Source organism: Magallana gigas, chromosome 8 (assembly GCF_963853765.1).
Source record: "Magallana gigas chromosome 8, xbMagGiga1.1, whole genome shotgun sequence".
Classification (NCBI taxonomy): Eukaryota; Metazoa; Mollusca; class Bivalvia; order Ostreida; family Ostreidae; genus Magallana; species Magallana gigas.
In genome coordinates, this window is record NC_088860.1 from 37780646 (window position 1) to 37804102 (window position 23457).

The 23457-nt window shown below is 31.5% G+C and overlaps 2 protein-coding genes and 1 long non-coding RNA gene across 4 annotated transcripts in view; 1 reads left to right on the forward strand and 2 right to left on the reverse strand.

Moving 5' to 3' along the window:
* LOC105334969 (ankyrin repeat domain-containing protein 17) overlaps positions 1-23457 on the forward strand; it is a 776771-nt gene that overhangs the window by 419228 nt on the left and 334086 nt on the right. The gene's annotated exons all lie outside the window — the stretch shown is intronic.
* Positions 4160-9471, reverse strand: LOC136271054 (uncharacterized). Its single transcript, XM_066070146.1, has 6 exons — positions 9313-9471; positions 9111-9175; positions 8818-8961; positions 5299-5385; positions 4951-5034; positions 4160-4323 (listed from the first exon to the last, which is right to left on the reverse strand). Exons 1-6 carry the CDS (start codon positions 9393-9395, stop codon positions 4232-4234), a joined length of 555 nt encoding a protein of 184 aa, XP_065926218.1. The 5' UTR covers positions 9396-9471; the 3' UTR covers positions 4160-4231.
* On the reverse strand, positions 15085-18585 carry LOC105321947 (uncharacterized). 2 transcript variants are annotated; one of them, XR_010708933.1, is made up of 3 exons: positions 17794-18585; positions 16023-16306; positions 15085-15334 (listed from the first exon to the last, which is right to left on the reverse strand). It is a non-coding gene; the product is annotated as an uncharacterized lncRNA (long non-coding RNA). The 2 variants fall into 2 exon arrangements; XR_010708934.1 differs by having other exon boundaries at positions 17785-18585.

Genomic DNA, 23457 nt, shown 5'->3' on the forward strand with positions numbered 1-23457 from the left:
TCAATACAAATTTCAATACTATCAAATATGTCCATCTTTGGTTTGGATAATTCACTTAAAATCAACACCAAAAGTACAAACATTACAGAATAAGTAAAATTTATCTATAAAAGCTACTTGAATGAAGTAATTTCGATTGACTTTAACTTTATTAAGGTCTTCCGTTTCCAACGGAAGACCTTATACACTGCAGTGATTGTAATGCTTCTTCTTCTTATTTTTTTCCTTTTTTTTTGTCCACACGATTTCTCAGAGATGGCTGATCAGATTTTCTTGAAATTTTTACAACTGAAAGAGAATGATAATATCTCCAGGCCCTTTTTTCATTTGTTCAAAATTCATTTCCGGTCGTCCGTTTCCTGTCCCGCGGTAAAAAGCTATGGACAATGAGATCTCGGAAACGATAAAGACATGAATCTCCAAACTTTGAGGGATGATAGACCTATAGTGGTAAATTTGTTTAAACTATTTTGTTTTGTTCGTCGTAAGTTCCGGTCGTCACTGGAAGCACTTAAGAAATTATGTTTTTACGCATTTTATTTGTTTAACACAGAATTGAAATATATGTATAAACGCTTTTATATGTCATCTATCCGATGATTAATAAACAAAAAACAATTACTTCCGGTGAGATATCTCAAATATCTCAGGTAGTCTTTTTAAAACAAATATTCTTACAGCGAGATCTCATAAACATTAAGTGTTAAAGACACGAAACTTAAATGGATGATATACATTTTATAGAAGATGTGTTTCATCGTTTTTATTTTGTCAATCGTCACTTCCGGTCCACACCGGAAGAGTTCAAACTATTCAAGTTGCTTGAGAGTTTTACTGTTTTTGTTTGACAATGTAAGAAAAATTGATAGCCAATAAAGTCTTGTTGTGTAATGGTTAAGAAATACTAACTTTCATTTTCATTGAACACTTCCGTTTGACGTTTCCTGTCCCGAGACAAAAAACTTTGATTCCTAGATATCTCAAAAATGGTAACAACTTGAACAATCAAACTTTGTGGGATAATAGACCTATGTATGTACATGTGTTTACATTATTTTGTTTTGTTCGGCGTAACTTTCGGTGGTCACTGTAAGCACTTCAAAAGTTAGTTTTTTTTCATATTTTATTCATTTTACTTAAAATGAAGATATCAGTTTACAATCTTACATATGTCATCTATATGATGTTAAATTAAAAATAAAGTTTACTTCCGGTGAGATATCTCTAATATCTCTATGTAGCTTTCCTTTTTCCAATTTTATGTCCGCGAGATTTTAAACACTGTAAGTGATTGAGACACGAAGCTTTCAAGATTGATAGAAATTTGATTGGTGATGTGTTTTACAGGTTTAATTTTGTCAACTGCCACTTCCGGTTCTTACTGGAAGGGTTCAAACAAATCATGTTTTAACAAGTTTAAATACCTTCCTTGGGTGTTTCATCTAGCCTAATAAACAGTGAAGTACGCTAAGCAAATGCACGAGAAATACCAGCTTTTGTTTTAATTAATCACTTCTGTTTGTCCATTTCCGGTCCCGAGACAAAACATATTGTTTCAAAGAGATCTTAGATTTGGCAGAGACATGAACAACCAAACTTTGAGGAACGATTCACTTATGATTGTACACATGGTTAACATTTTTGTTTAGTTCGGCGTTTCTTCCGGTCGTCACAGAAAGTACTTCAAAAATTGATTTATTTTTCATTCTCGTTGTTTTACATTTAAGTAACGTCTGGATATATCATTAACAATAATTATCATATTCACTATTTTTTCTTATGTGAGAGAAGCAATTGATACATGTATATCAAAACGGAAGACCTTTTTGTTGCTTTTGCAACAAGAGTCTAGTTTAGCTAAACTGTTCATCTAAAGGCGGGAATTGATTAATGATCTAAAAGAAATACGTGTATTCGTATGCCTACTTGTTTTACTGCATTGCCCAGATTTCGGTTTTGTCAATTAAGAAGTGTATGGATTTTAATCTATTTTCGTAAAACAAAATAATAGGGGAAACTATCTAGTGGGTATAAATTGATCATGATGAATATTGTCTTGTAACTGGGGTCCATTTTATGATGTTTTTTGGATTGTTAAACAATGAAACATAATATCTATTTAAAGTTTTATGTTACATAGGTTACCAAACATTCAAGCAGACCATTATATTTTCCCATATTTATATTTTTCAAAATTTATATATTTTCACATTATTATACAGTCATGTATCCATGAAACTGTTCATATTGTCATGCATAAAGCAATAAAATTGTGTTAAAACAAATATACACTGGTTGCTTTCTTTTTAATTAACTGATGGAAAATATCAAATACTTTGATTAAATATATAATTTTGTTAAATTAGATCCTCGTCAATATGCCATAAATCTAAAATGACATCAATTAGACATTTAATTCTTATAATGAGCGCATCGCCGGCAAGTGAAGCAAGCTCTAAGTTACAGTGCGCGGGGGAAATAGAAGGAGCTGAACAAGCACATTTTCAATAGAAAAAAAATATTTGGTATCACAGCACTTTATCGAAAAATGGCTGAATTTTCACTCGGAATTTACTGTGTCTTGTTGTTTGTCAACTCGTTTTGAGTATTGAAGATGCTTTGATGAGACCCAGAAGAACTAATTCACGTTTCCATTCCATGGCATTCTATCGATAAACGTAAACAAAGGAAAAGTAGGTTCATATATGACGACACAGTTTTTAAATAAATTGTGTTTCCTTGGCTGAATAGTTTTTGTTGAAAGTTTTGTTGAAAGTCATTTGTTGCTTAAATAAGGGGCAAAATCGATGCAAATTTCATACTTTACTATTATATAGACCTTGTTGTGTAGAGGAGTGTATACAATGTTATTTAAACGTATGTAATATACAGGTTAATGTTTTATGTGTATACAGGAGGAAAAACATACCTCGTATACCTACATCGTATGTTTAGCATAAAAAATTGACAAAAACATAATTCGTGAAAAGCTGTAAAAATTAAAACTCAGATAACAAAGAACTCAAAATGAAATAAATAACACTAACAAACAATTTATCGTTTATAAATTTTACTGATCTAATTATCTTTAGGTATTAAGTGCTGTTTTTAGGTAGTTGAAGTCTAAAGGATGCAGTTAACAACGATGCAAGATATGTGCAGATCCTGTTGTGTCCGCCCATCAGTAACACTGTAAAAAATGTGTGATTTAAATATTATTTATACATGTATATCTTTTAGCAAATTTCGAGTTTTTTCATAAAGTTGATCTTTGAGTCCTAAGAGTACAAGCCTACAAAAATTCCTTCCCTAAAAAATCATAGCGTAAAAATCGTAACGTAGTGAAACAAAATATATATATATATTTCACTTACATAAGAAAAGATATACTCACAATGCATCTGTTCTAAATTCTTGAATCAAAGCGACAGCAAAAAAAAAAAACAAAAAAAAAACAAAACAAAAAAACCGCCTCGATAATAAGTGACATTGTTTTTATTCATTCTTTTTTTGGAGTATTATAAATATTATACATGTTTTGACATAGCAAATTAGATACAGTATACGAAAGATGTTTTTCTAAATGATTTGACCAATCATAACTACTTTTAATCAAGATATCACGATTGCTAATTTTCGCGACATGCATGGATCAAAATTTAATCGATATTTTTAAGCTTGCTTAGTTCAATATGCATACAATTGATATTCAAATTGTTAAAATTTAAGATTACTTGTTATAATCGCAATTGACGGAAAAAGGTTTGCTCTATATTAATAAGTGTATAATTTGCAGTAGATCAATTACGTGTGACACGTCATTGTAAAAACCACATGCAGGTACAACATAGGCCAGCATCAGTCCAAAAATTAATCCCTGCATTTCAGTTTACCAAATATCACTGAAATGTCTGTATATGTGACTAAATGACATGAATTTGTACACTAGATACCATTTTAGACATTTAGTAACCTTTTAGATACTTCAAAAACATTTCCATGATATTGTATGACTCTATAGGAAGATGGAACGAACAATGTCATAAAAGATATGAACTTAATATATATATATATATATATATATATATATATATATATATATATATATATATATATATATATATATATATATATATATATATATTAATCTAAACACGTTTAATAATTACAGTGTACATGCATATCAATTTAAGGAAAGAAAACCGCATATTCAATTTGTAAAAATCAGGCGTTACTTACAAACATATGACGTCACATTTCGAAGTGCAGTGAAATCTGTCTCTCGCTTATTTTTCAGTTTGAATGATTTAACTGATGACAAAGCTGAAAGTAATGACATTTGTTTTTGAAATTGCAATCGGTATTTTATAAGATGACCTCTAAAACATATAACGGGTTTGGGCTCATTTCAGTCAGTTTTTTATTTGTCATATTCATCGTATATAGATAGAATCAAGAAAATGAGAATAATCGAAATAAATTAAATTATTAAATAATTCATTAAAATACTTAATTATTTAAGTTATTACTGTTTACTTTTTACAAAGTTGTTTCAATATTTTTTTTTAATTTCAAAAAGAAAAAAAAACACAAATGAAAAGCTGTCAATATGACATCAAACAGGGATACCCTATATGCAATTTTCTGCGAGAAAATGTCTCAGTTCAACAGCTGATATTTTTTTCAATAATTATCAAAAATCAAAATCGAAGCAATATGCATATCTCTGATATATGTACACCTGATTAGCAACACATCAACTTCATTTCTTAAAAACTGTAGGAGTTATCCGTACATTAGGTTTACCCTTTAGGATTTTATATGAATATAGGGGTTTTTAAACTTTACGAAATATTGATCCAGCAGTATACGTTTAATTATTATATATATTTTTCTTTGTTAGAAACTGCATGCAAGTTATCGTTTTGAAAAACTTCATGCGTCACTTACAGACAAATGACGTCATATCTGGAAGTGCAGTGAGATCGGCTTCTTGTTTATTTTTCGGTGTGAATGGTTTAACTGATGACAAAACTGAAAGTAATGACATTTGTCATTAATTTTGTGGTCATCGTTAATTAGATCTTGCATTTACACGTCTTAGTATTGCAAAATATTTAGTTCATAACGCATTGTCCCTGCTTTTTTGTCTAAAGGACTTAAGTAGTAAACTTATCAACTGGAATAATTAAGATTGATTTTCTTCTTATAACGCCTTTTTCCATTGTCGCTTTCACGTTGCTACAATGAAATGAAACATGTTTGATTTATGAAGTATAACATGTTAAAAGACCATACCGAATATTTTTTGTTTTGACGTTCTGTTTACAGCATGGGATACTGAAGATCCGGACTTAAAATGTTTTATCGTACTTGACATTGTCTCTAAAACAAACAGAAAAAAGAATTATAACTATAATATGGCAAGTCAAACGAATTAACAATTAATTTCTATAGTACTATATTAAAATTATAGACTCAAAATTGTGGGCTTTAATATATTTTAAACATCATTGGTACTTGAATATTACCAATTTGTTATTATTTTTTTCAATCAAGCTTCGCTCATTAATAATCAACTAAAATTTCTGAAAAATTCCGGATATCATCTGAATTTTTTTGATTTTACAATATTGCGCATGTGCATTAAATTCACGCTAAATCACGGGAGGCTGTCTGGTTTATGTTTCCACAATATGGGAGTCAATTTATTTATGGCGAAGGCCTGTTCCGAGACACAGTTAAATTATTCTAACTTAGCAGCGTGTAGTGAAAATAATAGCACTAGTGCTGGCTTAACGCTTGGTCAAGCAAATGTTAAAGCTGACATGAATTCATAAATACGCATTATTTCCCTTTTATCTCCGACTACCGCCATATTAGTTGTCGATTTCTATTGTTCTGCACATCGCTACACACCCCCTATATAAGGCCGAGAGCCCTCGTCTTGCTTCACCGCATTCAGAAATTTCATACACCCGAGCACGTTACCTTGGACGAAAAGACTTGTAAAAACGCGTTTTGAACAAAAATAATATGACAACCACTTCACTGGCAAGATATATCCAATAAACGACGAAAAAAGACAGACTGAAATCCAGGCGCAGATACTTAAAAAATTCCTCGATAATTGTAGACCGTTTCCCTGTGTATGTTATAACATCGCACATGTGCAAACCACACACTGTGGCAGATCGAGCATTGTCAGTTATCGCATGGATTTTATAAACGGGGAGTTTTTGTAGGAACGGATGGAAACGTTGTTACTTTCTTGGATTTACTATCATTTATCTATTGTGTTGGATGTAGTGTTGCCGGGGTTTTCAAGAAGATGCAGACGTTATGCACTCTGTATGAACGACATACGTGTTTGATGTGCATGCGAAGTAAGGCAGCACTGTCTGTGCAAAATACCTTGGACATCCTTTCAAAGAGTAAATATATTTGTATTTCATTGATTGTTATTTTCTTTATTCTTTATTACTACATTTTACTACAATGTGTACTTCATGCATTTAGAAGTCCGTGCAACGTGAATGCCTCGATCGGAAAGCAGCCGACTGTAACTTTCTCAACCGGTATATATACCCCAGTGGCAGTAGAGGAGCGATCGAAACTAATATGGCGACCAAATGCTCTTATGAATTTATGTCAGCTTTAACAATATACGATGTGTCGATGTATCTACTTCGTAAATGCCCGTTATCACATGCAATTGGAGCCCGTGCAAGCACGGGTCAAAGTCTTGTTATAATTTTATAATCGTATCATTTTCTGTTTGTATTATCTGGTTTTCTTTAGTTTCTTTTTATTATGTTCACATTTTATATAATAATAATCCTCTGTAAATAAAATTTTGCCACTAGAAGAAGTGAACATAGGTTTGTTTGTATACAACATACATAGAGGATATTATGTTTTGTTTTCCCTTGGACTGAAATGTCACATTTTCATTGGTTTAAACATAGCACGTGATTGCCTCATATATCTCTATATTTGTTCTGTGAGAATTAATATTAGGCAATATGGCCGTCATTGGTCAACGCTTCGCTTACTCATTTCGACATTTCATAGTATTTAATACATAAACCGCATGCCGTAAGTTCTTAAAGTATTTGGAGTAGTTGCCCTTTGAAATTCTTTAAAATTAGAGTAGCTGCCCTTAGAATATTGACGTCACATTGTTTTGTCTGGAGCAGAACAAAATGGCACCGTCGAAATTTGCTCAAATCTCTGCAGAGAAAAGGGAGAAAACATTTAAAATTGAATAGCAACAAAACATTGTAGGTTAACATGGGTGAAGCAAAGATTTTTAAAGAGTATTTGAAAGGTGAGATTGAAAATTTTGAAGAGCTTAAATGAGTTAAATTGGACGAGATGTTAGGCATCTTGTACATGGCTGTGCCATGATCATCGCTATTTGTGAATAAATATGTCGCTTAATAGTCCTCGGGAAAACAAAACACTTATAAGGTTAGTTACTGACTCACTACGGAAATATATTGGGTTGATCAATCTCATAGACGGCTCGGCTTCGCCTCGCCATTTATGAGATTGATCAACCCAATATATTTCCGTAGTGAGTCAGTAACTAACCTAATAAGTAATATTGTAGTTGGATACGGAAGTTATTTCACTCGTGAGATAATAATTTTTAATCCTGTTTCACAATGAAATAACTTCCGTATCTAACTACAATACAATTCATTTTCCGTTTATTACATTTGTCCCTGGGGTTTTGTTTCCCCGTATTAGCCATCCCTAATTAAAGCCATCTAAATGAATATGGCGGGGGTAATTTTGGTCTACAAGAGAGATACACTTACAGTTATTTTCTTATATTAAATTAAACATTAAATAAATAAATTAAGGATGTTTAGGGACATATTACTATTGAAAACGAATCAAAACGTGGTTTTGAATTCAGAAAGTTAATGAATGAAATTTAGGTATGTTTAATTACTGTCACTGTCTAGGGGTAAGATTTTTTGGGTGTTTAGCCAACGTGTCATCGTCCTTATCCCGTTTAAATTCTCTCTTACTATGACATAGTACCATTTTCATATAATTTTACAATGTTAAAGAAAATCACCTTTATCCAGTGAATAAGTTAGAGTATTTCACTGTTGGAAATGTAATAGATATTGGTCTTTCATGGCATCTAAAACTCTTTTTGTCCATAAACACTTGCGTGCGACCCCCCTCCCCCAACAAAAAACAAGACTGAATACCCTTTGAAAATCATCGTTAACATCTTGAGCATGACGCATTTCAAATACTAGTGAAAATATCAAACAAATGATATATTGTGCAATAATTAAAAAAAGGCCATTAAGAAACAGTAAAAAAAATATATTTTAAAAATATTAATAAAATTATAGAATAATAAGGAAATATCATAGAATGCAATTGAGAAATTAAGGAATAGAAATGAAAAACTTCATAACACAAATGAAACTTTTTACAATAACACAAATTTATTCAAAGGGATTAATATTATAAAATACGAATGATAATTATAGGATACAATTAGTATAAATTATAGAATACAAATAGAATGTTATATAATTTCCCTATAAGAAAAAAAGAACATTGCAAGGTTTGGAACGTCGTGCTTAAAATATAAAGATATTATGTCTAGCTTTTTGACATTAAAAACTTACATTTAAAAAGTTTTTACGTTTAAAAAGTTTTTTTACATTAAAAACTTTCTTTTAGAAATCATTGGTAAATCTGTAAAAAGCCCATATATTGCTTTAATCTGGTTTTGAAAAAAAACAATTAGAATATTTGATAATTTAATTCCAGACGTTTTACCTGTGGTTTCTGTTGTATGAATACAGCCAAACATGTAATGGCATGGTTCACAGCCAGTTTCACATTCCTGACTACATAAATATCCATAATAAGGTGGGGAACATTTATGCAGGCAATTTGGTCCAAAATATCCAACCGAACATTCTATAAATGTTAATACATAATGTTTGTTTGCAAAAATCATCACCTACATGAATGCGGTTTATTCAGATTGAAATTTCTTTTCGAGAAGAAAACAAAAATGAGATTACAGTATCATCGTTTCTTGACTGTTTTCGATTATTCTTAAATACCTCTGCAAACGTTCCCATCCATATATTTATTGAAATTACAGTCTCCATTGGCAGCGTTTTCCACTCTGCAAAATTCATGAATCATACGACAAATGAATATCCATAAAAAAAACCTAAAATCTGATAGTACATGAACCATATTAATTATAAGTACGATTGATTCTGATTCAATCAGACGATTCAAAAAATGACAATTACTTACTTTTGAATGCAAGATGAGTAAATGACGAAAAATGTGAAGATCCATCCACGCTTGTTTTGGGTATTTATAAACCGTCTTGGCATATTGATTGTATTTTCATATATGAAACTTTGATTCCAACAAATAGATACTTTATGTAAGCAATGTTTTATTTAAAGCCTACTTCATCAGTTTCTTCCTCATTTAATTATATATCTCATTAGATACTAGCGGATATAAACAGTGCATTATATATATATATATATATATATATATATATATATATATATATATATATATATATATATATATATATATATATATATATATATATTATACAGACCCTGAAACGTGCTGCTACACCAGTTGCACGGTTCGGTTCGTTACGCTTTTTGAACGGTACGGTTCGCTTTCTGAACGGTACGGTTCGTTTTGTGAACGGTACGGTTCGCTTTGTGAACGGTACGGTACGCTTTGTGAACGGAACGGTTCGCTTCTTGCACGGTACGCTTTGCTAAAAATAGCTGCACGCTTTGTGAACGGTTTGCGCGCTTTATTAATGAGGTAGGCGTGGCCTGAACGCTTTGATTTTTCTCGATATAATTTTGTTTACTTTTCGATATAATTTTGTTTAGTTTTCAGCAAGGTGGTAATTATGACAAGAAGTTTTCTTTTTTTATATGATATATTACAAAAGTATTTCAATCGATCTATTTAAAATCAGAACGTCCATCAGTTCCCCCGTTTTTGATACGTTGCGTGAACCGTGTACTCAAAGACAACCGGGAAGCGGGGGTAATTTTAATTTTGATCAGTCTGTTATTATAAGTATTTAATTTAGATTACTGTAATCATTAAGATAGATTAAAAGAACTGTTTGACTTTAATCGATATATTTTTGTTAATTAAGCGAGCTGTCGATAATTTTACAAAGCATCTTAAGTTTTTTTTTTCTATACATGTACTTGAGTTGAAGTCATTAAATACTTCTAATCCATTTGAAATTGCTATGATAAATTGCCCCGACTTTATTCCGATATTTTTAAAGTTTCCTTTATCGTTGTCTTGATTCTCGGCTAGTTGTTATTATTCATAATTCGTATTATCATTCTTTATTGCGTACTACAGTAGTACTATTGCCGATCGCCGATTGCCCTAGTGAATAGACAATGTAAAATTAATGATAAGATAAACAATGAATTTCAGATAAGAAATCTTGAAATCAACTGTTATATAGTTTTTTGACACGAATTTTTATTCATTTAAATATTGATTCTATGATTTTCTGCACTTGTTTGTATACATATATCATACCTACATCTAACCCGTAATCGCCTCTCTTATCTGAACTAAGATCGCGTGTATAGTCAAAATATGACTATTAGTTTTTGTTTTTACGTTAAACTATACATGTTCATATAACATATTTCAAACGATGTGTACACAACTGAATATACACAACAAGTCAATAACTTTTATTTATATAATGGCGATATTTATCATTCTGTTGAACAAGTGCCCCGTCTTCACTGTATGCATGCGATTTAGCTGAAGTTTTACAAATGCTGACTAAACTGTTTATATTTTATTTACCTTTTTACACACATACGTGTTGTAACCAGGACACAACAAAATACCCGGTAATCAACAAATGAATGTTAAAAGTGATAAATATATAAGAATTTATCTAGTAACAAAAATAATACGACAGCGAGGAAAAACGACTCTGATCGCCAGTACATGAATTATAATCATGAAATCGGAGAGAAATTATTGTTGAATAATTTTAAATAGGAACACTCTTTTCAATAGGGATTTAAGAAAACATAAAACAAAAACGTTTCATTCGATAATTTTCTTCTAGCCATATAGGAGGAGCCAAGTAGCATGCGGCGCATGGCGTGATCTGTACTGTTATACTTAAACTGATTGACAGGCGAAGCACGCGGGGTCCTGAGATAAAATCCCGCTCAAATGACCAACTGTAGAAACCTAAAGCGAAATAATAAAATTCAGTGATACAACTTTAATTTAAGTATTATAATCAACACACAAGTTCTCTCTCTCTCTCTCTCTCTCTCTCTCTCTCTCTCTCGTATTATAATCAACACACAAGTTCTCTCTCTCTCTCTCTCTCTCTCTCTCTCTCTCTCTCTCTCTCTCTCTCTCTCTCTCTCTCTCTCTCTGAGAATCACTTAAAGCTATGTAAAGTCCAGTATGTACCCAATGTTTCAAACATTTCATACAAATAATCAAATAGTATAACCACGAATTGTGTGAACGTTAATAGTTTACAATGTTTAAGAAATCGGCGATGCAACTTAGTCAAAAAACAAAGAATCGATTACGGTCTAAGAAAGGAAATATTTTTGTGACTGTTTAAATAAGAATAACAGTTTAAAATCTTAGTATGTGTTATCTTATCCCGTATAAAAAATCTAGCAAAATGTTGAACTTATCTGGTAATCGATAATCTCCGTCCGTATTCATCGAAAGACATTAGGTCAATAAGCCATATATGGAAGTTGCACGCTTATTGCACGGTACGGTACGCTTTTTTTGTCCGTCTGTAGGCGGGTCTCGCATAAATTATCTTGCACGCTTTTTGCACCGTACGGTTCGCTTTGTGAACGGTACGGTTCGTTTTGTGAACGGTACGGTACGCTTTGTGAACTGTACGTTTCGTTTTGTGAACGGTACGGTTCGTTTCTTGCACGGAACGGTACGGTTCGTTTTAGAGGTGTAGTAGCACGTTTCAGGGTCAGTATATATATATATATATATATATATATATATATATATATATATATATATATATATATATATATATATATATATATATATATATCATGATCAGGCTTGGGGCGAATTACATTGTGAAGTAATGCATTGATTACCATTACTTCATGAATTTGAGCATTAAATTACCATTAACATTACTTGATTTTCTTAAAGCTATGCATTACCATTACCATTACTTTGTTTTTAAAGTAAAGCTAATAAAGAGGTTTAGCAAATGTTTCAAATATACAACACTCTCAACATATCTACAACTTCATTCTCAGTATCAGGTTCAAATTCAATGAATAAACAAGAGTCATTCTTTATTTGCTCAATATATAATCATATTGTGGCAATATGAACAACACATTACATAAGTAAAATGTTATTTATAGACATTTGGCATGATACAATATCAGATATGAAATAGAGACACAGGATAACAAACGTAACAAAAAACAATTTATGAAATAATGTTGTGGTTTTTAAAAGCTAGATATAGATGAATCCAAAGATTACACAAATCTTTATAATTTGGACACTTAATTTTATTAATTTATCAACAGATGGTTTTACAGCTCACATGAGCTGAAAGCTCAAGTGAGCTTTTCTGATCACCCGTTGTCTGTCGTCCGTCCGTCCGTCCGTCCGTCCGTCCGTCTGTCTGTCCGTCTGTAAACTTTTTACATTTTGATCTTCTTCTCTAAAACCACTTGGCCAAATTTAACCAAATTTGGCACAAATCATCCTTATAAGAAGGTGAATATAAATTGCAAAAATAAAAGGCCAGATTGTATTCAAAGCGGAGAAAACGTCGAAACTGTAAAGAAGGGGGTGCATTTTAAAAAATCTTCTTCTCAAGAACTACTGATTTAATCTTAACGTAATTTAGCGCATAAATCATCCTTAGGGAAAGGAAAATATAAATTGCAAAAATTATAGGCGAATTCTGTTCCAAATTTGAGAAAATTGCGAAAATACTAATAAAGAACGGCTCGTTATTCCATCTATCGTAGACTGGCAATTCATTGCGATAGACTAGTCTTATGACAGGCATCGCCAGTCTACCGCATCTCGAAAACGAGGTTCTTTGTTTGAAGCTGGCAGTTTGTTGTGCAACAGTTCACGTGCGAATATAATCCATGAAACATGGAAATAACATTGGTGCCGATTATTGTGAAGTAAATTGAGGTTAAATATTTCAACGCGTTGTCATTTTCACTTGTGAGGGTGGTTTTAGCTTGTTTTGATTTTTTCGTTTCATTTTGCTTTTTAACTTGGGAAACAATCGCCTTGTATTTGGAACGTAGACTTCGGTAAATAGGCAGTTGATTGTTTACCTGCGAAAATGATAAAATCTGATGCATTAACAACGTACTAAAATGCATTTCCCTCTGTTTTTATTGTTTATTGATTTCTAATTGTATCAAACAAGGGAGCGACTTTGGTTGAAATAGTCGATTTTTGATCGGTAACTTCGCCGGAATTTCTTCCGAAAGAGAATTTAAAGTAGCCATGTATTCCGAGTTCATAATCGTGTAAATTTAATCCAAAGACAATAAAAAGATGTTTATGAATTTGAAAAGACGTTTTCACAGTCTCAGTTAAACCCTGTTGTGATTAATCACCCGCGACTGTCTTATCTTTAGAGGTTATAAATACGGGTGATGCAAACACATATACCGGGCATTGAAAATTACAATCGATAATCATTACATTTCTTGCTGATACTACAATTAGAAGGTAACTTGTAATTATTTAATAACTCTGCCAAATTAGTGCAAAACCGTATGTTTACAGTTATCTTCAAAACTAAAAACTGTTGTAATTGGGTCATAGGGTAGGACTAATTTCTCCAAAATACACAGTGCATAAACTGATTTTGTGTCACCTGGCTAACTCAATAACAAAACATGTTATCTATATAATGTATGAATGCATTTAAAATCAAAGTACTGAAAGTACTGATAGGCGGAAGCATGATTGCAAGTTGTCAATATCATAGTGTTATTATAACTATCTTCTTTTTAAGAATTAGTTTGATAACATAAAACACTATTCTAATATGTCAATTAAGGTATATACATGTAGTAAATGTGGAAATACTCTGTTACTGCACCAGATTAGTCTGGACCATGCCTTGAATAAAGATTAAATAAAAAGAGCTATTTAAACATCAAAACATTTATTTTGTGAAGTACATTCGTATTACAGTTGATACTTATATGCAAACTGAAATTACAGGAATACATTTTCATTTATTATGCCGATTTATTAAAAATGTTCATTTTGACATCAAAATGATGAAAGAATATTATAGTATTAGAATTTTGTAAACTTAACTTCTGAAACTGTAGTATTTTATTCTTTACAATAATGTTTCACAAAAATGCAGAAGTTACATTTGTACATCACTTGATTACACAGGCACGTGGCATCGTTTTTGAAAGTGGGGGGGGGGGGGGGCAGACTCATCCAAAAAATCTTGACAAGCAAAAAAAAAAAAAAAAAAAAAAGGAAAAAGTTACTTTCCAAAATCCTGAAAATCCTTAACCGGCCCCCCTGGCCCCCCTGATGCTACGTGCCTGTTACAGTATTTTACAGAATCAAGTAGTATGTGTGTCACTTTGCTTACCTGGGAAGCACTAGCCATTGAGAAATCAGCTTCATAAAATAATACACAAAATATCTGGACAATGTGTTGTAAAAAAGGTATTCAATAAAGAGATTTTGATGTTTTCTTAATATATTCTCAAGTTTAACAGTAACAGGATGATTTCAAAGTCATTTTATATGTGGAGAATTGCAGACCTCTAATTGATCCTCAGATTGCAGTTCATATATTGTTGACAAATGTTTAAAACTTAGAAAGAATGTATTTACTTACTGTACTGTATACCAAACATATTTTACAAAGATCAAACATATATGCAAATGTTGAGAATTACAATACAATGTAAAAGCCCAGTAATTGATGTACAAATTATGTGTCCATTACAATTGCTCCATGTCTCTAGTATTGAAGACATTTGAACTTTTAACATTAAGATTTTATTTTAATACTAATGGAATCTTCACGAGAACTTCCACCATTACAGAACATAGACTTTCAAAGAATCCCTTAATGGCTGCATGCCGTAATTGTGTTTTTGGAAAGCGTGTAATCCTGGAGTGTGCCATTTGTGGTAACAACAATTTCAATTCACTAGTGTTGTCTTGCATCCATTATACCAATAACAACTGTCTTTTTCAGCAGGATATTCTAAAATGTGTTGATGAAAAATGACTAATGGATATGTTATCAAGCAACATTTCATTACAATATACTTGACCTCCAATAAAGAAAACATGGATTTTTAAAAAAAATTAATCTATAAAATATTTTGAATTTATATGTGTTTTACCTTAAATAATTTATTTTCAAAAGTATACATGTATTTTGCAAATAAAGGATGAGGTATATAAGAAGATCACACGATATGAATTATCAATAATTGTAAGGTTATTTTGGTTTATAACATACAAGTAATGGAAAATATAGTGATTGAACTGTAAATGAAAGTTTAATTTTTTTCTTCAAAATTCTTCAGTTTTTAATTGCATTTAGTACCAGAATATTTCCTATATTATTAGAGATATGACAACAAGATTTCTGTGAGTCAATGCTCACTAGTGATACCCCTGCTCTGATGTGTATACAAAAAAGCATAGTTAACATTACATGTAATTGGAAGTTGACATCAAATATTTTGAAAAATCAATCCTACCAAATGGCATGCCTTAACAAAGACTGAGTTTAAATTTCAAGCATCTGCGATTGTTGCTGAGATAATTTTGACAAAATTTGTGTTATAGACAAACAGACACACAAGGGTAAAACAATATACCCCCTCTCCTTCCGAGCATGGGCATAATTAGTTCATACTAATTAAAAAAAAGTATTTACTAACCTTGAAAATGGCGTTAAGGCCATTAAGATGAGGATTCCAGCATATTTCAGATGTCCTGCTTCCATTTAAAAGTTGCAAACGTGCAATGTTTGTCCCTCTTTAAACGTGCTGAACTGGGAAGCCAACACCCCATTTTTATAGCATCCATCTTTTTCTTTGTTTTGTTTGAATTTAGCTGTGCACCCACATTTAGCAACTCTCCCCTTCACTAGAGATGAAGAATGATGTTGGGCTCTCATTGTCTCCTCTTGTCAGTTAATGTTAATCAGTTTCTTGATATTCATCTGTTAGAACATATACATACTAAGTATAGAACAAATAGATATATGTAAGGTTATTATCTATAATCATTGTTAGGTATATAATTGAGTCTTTTTGGAATTGCAATTAATCATGAACATGGTAGATCAAAGATATACTGGTATATAGTCCAAGTTCTCATAAATTGAAAATTAAAAAAAAAAACGCAGTCATCAAAACTATCATATAAATTATGATGTAGAGAAATTTCCATAGGAAATTTTAGTCACTTTCATTATAGAGTAATGATAACGTAATTCTGAGATACAAGTAAATACAGTAGGTAAAAGGATAAATCATATTATACTCTGTCCCGAGTTTTTGCTTCCACCACTTTTTGCTTGATATTTCAATAATTGTAAATACCTTTGTGCTCAAACTACGTTCATCCACTAATATAAAAAATGTCCAGATTATCTGTTTTGAAACGCCCCCTCTATCGTCTCAGGTTTCAATACACATCCCGAAATTGAAAGTCTACGCAGATTTTGCATTGCAACAGCCATTAATAAGCCCGGATGATAACGTTAAAAAATTGCGCGATGTATCTCGAGTGTATTACAATAGAGAGAAGATGTAATCATTTCCCATTATTAATCTCCGTAAGGAATCTGTTTTCGTTCCTGTGAATTTTTCTGAGTGGAAATGGATAATTGTTCAATGAAGATATCTTGGATATATTCCCTTTTAACGATTTCAACTGCATTTCTTTCACAGGTATGTGTAATTTTATTAAAAATCATCAAAAAGCGATGGAAGCAATACATGTAACTCGGGACAGACTATTTTTTTTTTAAATGTTCAATTAAATATAGAAGTCTCTTTGCAATAGCCTATCTGGAATATCTATTATATTCAACCAATGAATTGTATCTTGTATGATACTTAAAAGCTATATTTGAGATATTTTTAGAGAAAATTCATTTGCAATATTCATAAGTCATTTTTAAACCAAGCTGATTATTGCAATTTTTTGTAAGCAAAATGAATGAACCCGATATCATACAGTGCAGTTCGTTACATATTATAAAATCACCATATGAACATATAGATCTGCAAAGATGTCACAAATATTAAAGGTTTGAAAAAGGAAATGTTATCTTCCTTTATATGCGATTCCATTGTGCTAAATTTTAATCTGTAAAGATATCCTGTAGGCCTCGCCTTGTACAGTATTCATAACAAAAGGCAGACTTTCAGAATAATCGATGAATGCCTAACACAAACAATATAAATTCTTTCAGAAAATTTATGTACTTATCTGAGATTTCTGATTCTAACCCCCGCTTTTATATTGTGACATGTCTCCGCCGCACATCACGTCACAATATACAAGCGGGGATTAGAGTCAGAGGAATTTCGGATTAAGAATATACCAGCTCCTCGATCAAAATTATTGTAACATGAAAATCTAAAATCATGAGGCAAACGTTTATACAATGAGAAATAACACATTAATTACCTAACTTACCTTACGTATGTCGAAGATGGACAGTCACCAGTTGTTCTCAACGTGGGTTTGTTGACAAAAATTTTAAACTGCATAACGTTATGCAGTATTGTCTGAGATTACTACGCGAAACGTCGGTGTGTTTACAAATAATTTATAGGCATTGTATTATTCTAATAATCTTTTTTAAATAGATTTATACACACCCTTGTTTATTTAAAAAAGCATTCATTACCTGTTTCTCCATCAATTTTTCCTTCTGTACTCATAAACACGCAATTTCAAATTGAACTATTTTTTCCCTCGGAATTTCATCTACAGGCATCAGACTCCGTGTTTATCCTTTGTTTATGTCGCATACCTTCGCAAGAGTTATCGTTCGTTCATGTACTATCAAAAACATAAATCTACCACTTGCTATCTTTGCTATAGGCATTTTCAATGGATAATTAAAAACGATGAAGTAAAAATTTAGAGACAAACCACAGTTCTATTATCAGAAACGACGTTTAAACGGGGGTCGAACAGTGGGGGGGGGGGGGTGTTATAGAGTTGTGTGCCCTTAGTTTGAATAACTTCCGATAGTTTACAATGAAAAAAGGGCAGGAATTTGACCTATGACGTAGAAGGTCATGAAAGCAATTGCAATAGGCGCTTCCGCCTAAAAATGAAATTGAACAAATTGGATAAGTTTTTAAAAGTTGCCTATCATTCTACGACTGACGCTGAAATGTTTGTTGATCATTGGAATTGTCTTGCTAAACATTATATACTTGTGTACAGAAAAATCAAAAGGATGATGTGCTATAACTACTTTCTTGGGTCCTTTCTCATTTGATAAATTATTTAAAATCTGACACAATTTTGGTATTTTTCAAACGAGTAAATAAAAACTTCTTTTAAATAGTTCTGACACATTATAATTATGAGGATATCCGTGCATTATCATTATTTTGAAGAAAATATTGCAGCAGAAAATCTTCTTGGTTTGTAGCCGTTTGTTGTTTTTTTTTTCAGGGAATATGAAATAATGAATAGGCCTTAGTCTGTTAGTACAGAACTGATACCTGTATGCCTGACAATACATTAAATTATATAGCTTTTTAACACATAATGTGACAACATTTTCCAGTCAAATGTTTTCATCGATCAAATGAGTAAGGATATAAAACGTCACACAAGTTTACATCAGGTAAACAATTCTTTAAGGGAAGACTAATTAAGTTTTTTACTGTACCCTTAGTAACTTTTGCCACATAGTTATATATATAACACTGCGTATTGCCTTCCAGACTAGCTGGCGATTCTCTGTCCGTCAATCTTTGTTAACTTTCACATATGAGATATCAGCTCTGAAAATGAAATGTATCTCATCTGCATGGTATATTCATAGAGCTTGGCATCTTAATTGAAAATAAAAATTACACTAATTTAAGTTCGATATTTTTTTTCTTAAGTACCAATATACCAAGCAAGAAATATTGCAGGTAAATGGTAACTACCTTTTCCAGTATTTTCATCATATAAAATAAATATGCATTGCATGGCCTCTAAGACAACCTATTAATGAAATCGAATGTTGGCATCCTTTAATTGTGTAGATTCAAAATGTTCAAATTATGATTACACACAATAAGGTAGGCCCACAATGGGTGCTGATTTTTTAACTGATATTCGTCTTAGGAAATGTATGATTTTTTTTTTATCTTAAATGAGCTAATGCTGTTTACATATGTGTAAAAACTGTAGAAAATAATATACCGGTGTTATATATAATTAATATATCACAATATATTATCACCCCTACCCCTTTATAAAATATTGAGTTTTAGGTCAGAAAATTATCATGGTACTTAACTTTGCTAAATATTAAATTTTACTGTTCTTAATTATTTAAGGTCACACGAGGAGTTCCTCAATTATATATAATTTTCCTTGATAAATTATTCCTTATTAGTCCCCTACCGGTTTTCACCGGAGGGGACTATGGCTTTCCTCTGCGTCCGTCAGTCCGTCCGTCCGTCTGTCTGTCCGTCTGTCCCAATTCAGTTTTCCACACTTTTTTTCTTTATGCGTTTGAGGAATAATATGAAATTTGCTGAACAGCTTCAGAATGGCAAACTACAGATCAAGTTTACACTTTTGTTGCGTCTGGTTGACATAATTCCGAGAAAATTAATGTTTTATGTTCCAATTTCTTAATGTTCGGGTTTCGATATTCTGCATAACAGTACATAGTTTTCACAATTTCCACAAACCGGTAGGGGACGTGTATTGCTTATGCAATACTCTCAGAATGCTTGTTTATTAACATTTAAACCTGTTAATTCCCAAAAATTCAATGTTTATTACCAAGCTATTTTAAGAGCTATAATATTTAGAATTTTCCTTAAAATAGCATGCCAAATGCATTTGAATGCTCATAAATAAAGTCATAGTATATATTTTCAATTGAACACTTTATATCTAAATAACAAAAGTATCATATAACATGAAAATATAATTATGGAATTACTTGGTGGAAATCTTCACATTGTGGAGATAGGAAAAAATAGAAAATAATGGAAGATAGGTCGCGTCTGACCGTAAAGTGTGTTAAGTCAATGTAGTTCGCCATTGTTGCTCAGGTGAGCGATGTGGCCCATGGGTCCCTTGTCCCATTTATATTTCTTAATATATTATTTATATTTCTTAATATATTTTAATCGTTTTTCTTTTTACGGAGGACACTTTAAGACAAAAGATTGCTGTTGCACTTTATGATCGAAGTTTCAAAGGGTTCATCCTTTAACTGCATCCATCTTCCGGGCTATACTAAATCAATGTTTTGCAGGAGCAGTCAAAGCTTGGACTGGAAAATACTGTTTAACGATATTTATCTTAGGATATATTTAGTGCAATAATAGATTAAATACATAAATCTTGTATTTTCTATCAGTCCAAACTAATGTACAGTGTAATTAATATACGAGAGAGAGAGAGAGAGAGAGAGAGAGAGAGAGAGAGAGAGAATAAGTAAGATTTATTTCAAATGGGTTATAATATTGGAAGTGATATTGATTTTCATCATGGATGGACAGTGCATTTATTTTGTTTTTAAAGTGCATGTCTGTCTCCTATTCTATTGTGATATAGCGAAGGGAAGGGGATTGGGGACTGTTTAGCACTTCTTATAACAATGGATTGTTTTGATATTTAGATTATCCTGGGGGCATAGTGTGTTGTTGACACATTTCTTGTTAAAGTGCGAACTAATTGGAGTTAATTGTTTAAATGATCAAAAACTCTTAATAACAACACTCTTAAAAATGTTATAAAATTGTGCTGTTATCTTCAAAAATGAATTTTAAAAAACCTCTTTTAATAATACATGTACAATTAAAACATTTTTTTCTCAATTAGAATTCTTTCTTTCTTCTTTAAAAATAAATTTAATCAAATTCAATTTCAACTATTCATTTTTAAAGTAAACATGCATAAATCTATATAGTAATGCAAAGTAATGCAATGTAATGCCAGCATTACACTAGATTTTGAAAGTAAAAGTATTTAGCAAAGTTAATGCATATATATATATATATATATATATATATATATATATATATATATATATATATATATATATATATATATATATATATATATTAAGAAAGATGGATGGATAGATAAATCCGAGAAAACCCTTAAAAAAGGTTTGTTTAGTAACACTTCATATATATATATATATATCTCCCCGAGTACCCATACTCCGTCACCATAAGCAGAAAACATTCCGCGTTTCTCTGCTGACCACCGTAAATGACCGAATGGGCCCGCATGTCAGAAATATCGATATTTTAGTGCACCCGTGAAAATGTTTTAGCTGATTTCACACAATTAATGGTGCATAAAATGACAAAGTTTGATTCTGTTATTTTTTGACACATTCTTAAATTTACCCGTTGCAAATTGTTGACATTTGCTTAAAGATTTTTGACATGTAAAAAATGACGTCATGATCATACTTGATTTCAAACGATAAGGAGTTTCCCGAAAAGTGACGGAGTTAGGGTTGTGACGGAGTTAGGGTTGTGACGGAGTTAGGGGGCTATGCGATATATATATATATATAAATATAAAAGTCACAGTGTCCGGCAATATATATCAAAATGAAAAAATAGCACTTATTGCAAAACGTACAATAAAAAGTCACAGTGTGTCCGGAAATATTTTTTTTAAATAAAAAAAATAAGAACAGTAATCGCAAAACGTTAGCGCTTTCATTTCTTCCTCAGACGTTTCAAGATACATTTAATTAAGGAATGCATTCAATATTTATTAGTTTTATACGATATAAAATGGTTTGAGGCAGTTTACGCTTTATAAACCGCGAAGCGGTTTATGAATGAGCGTAAACTGTTTGCTGTGGAACCTGTCGATATTTAAAGGAAGGAAACACCTTCAAAATCCGAGACTGGAAATTTAAAGTAAACTCAAGCATGACGTGCGAAACCAAAGACCTGATAAATTGTATAATATGCAAGGGATGTGGACAATACTACATCGGCAAAACCAGAACTACACTCCGTACAAGGATCCTACGCGGATTTAAACGTTCATAAAACGATGCATATTTTATTAGAAAATATTTATGTAAAGTTATCTTATCATGATTTAAATGTGATATTAAAAAACAGTACAGTACGTAGTGTACGTAAATGCTACAGTAACTTTTTTATGACACTTAGTGTGGTCCTCTGAATTGGTAGTCACGTGATATATGTCGATAGTTCTCCCGAATGGATGTCATAAACAAATTTCAATACTACAAGGGCATATCCTTATTTGAATTAAAATTTTGAATTATAGTTAAATTTAAAGGGTTCATTTTTTATTAGAATTAAAATCAAAAGAAATGAGCTTCGGTTGGAATTTATATGAACTTCGCCTATAACATTTTACGTATCTATTTATTCATTCTGTAGATTTCATTGAAGCAGCAGTAATTTTAAAATCAAAGTACTGAAGTACTGAAAGCCGGACATTTTTGATGTGTCTTTATGCGTTTTGTGTAGTAAAGACCGAAAATCTCTCTCTCTCTCTCTCTCTCTCTCTCTCTCTCTCTCTCTCTCATGCTTTTAGTGTCGGCAAAGCGTCAAAGAGAGACCGAATTTTGTAAGCGGTTATAAACAAAAAAATGTCTGTCTAATAGAAAAATAATTCAACAGTTGCTGTCTTGAATTTTGCAACAAGCGTAATATATTCAATCCCCATTTCTTCAACGCGCAGCAAAGTAGTTCATGGAAATGCATGCGCATTGTATGTGTCAAAAATGCATAGTCTAGTTTTTAAAACACGTCATTAATAAGAAAACTAAAAAATATCGACAATTCTTTAAAGGGACTTGGACACGATTTGAGATCAAAAATTTTATTTTTATTTTTTATGTATAAAATGGTTAACTGGTGCATTTTACATGATTGACCAAAATATTGAATATTAAAGTCAAGTTACGAGTTAGATACAGAGGTGAGAAATGGTTGTAATGTAAACAAAGCTCGAGTCTTATAGTTGTTTACAAAAAATGTATTGTAGAGAATTACCATTTCTTAGACAAAATGACATGTAAAAACAATTTAAACTAATTCAGTATCTTCATAAATACCATTATAAACAAAAGAAAGATACATTTGATTGAAACTTACA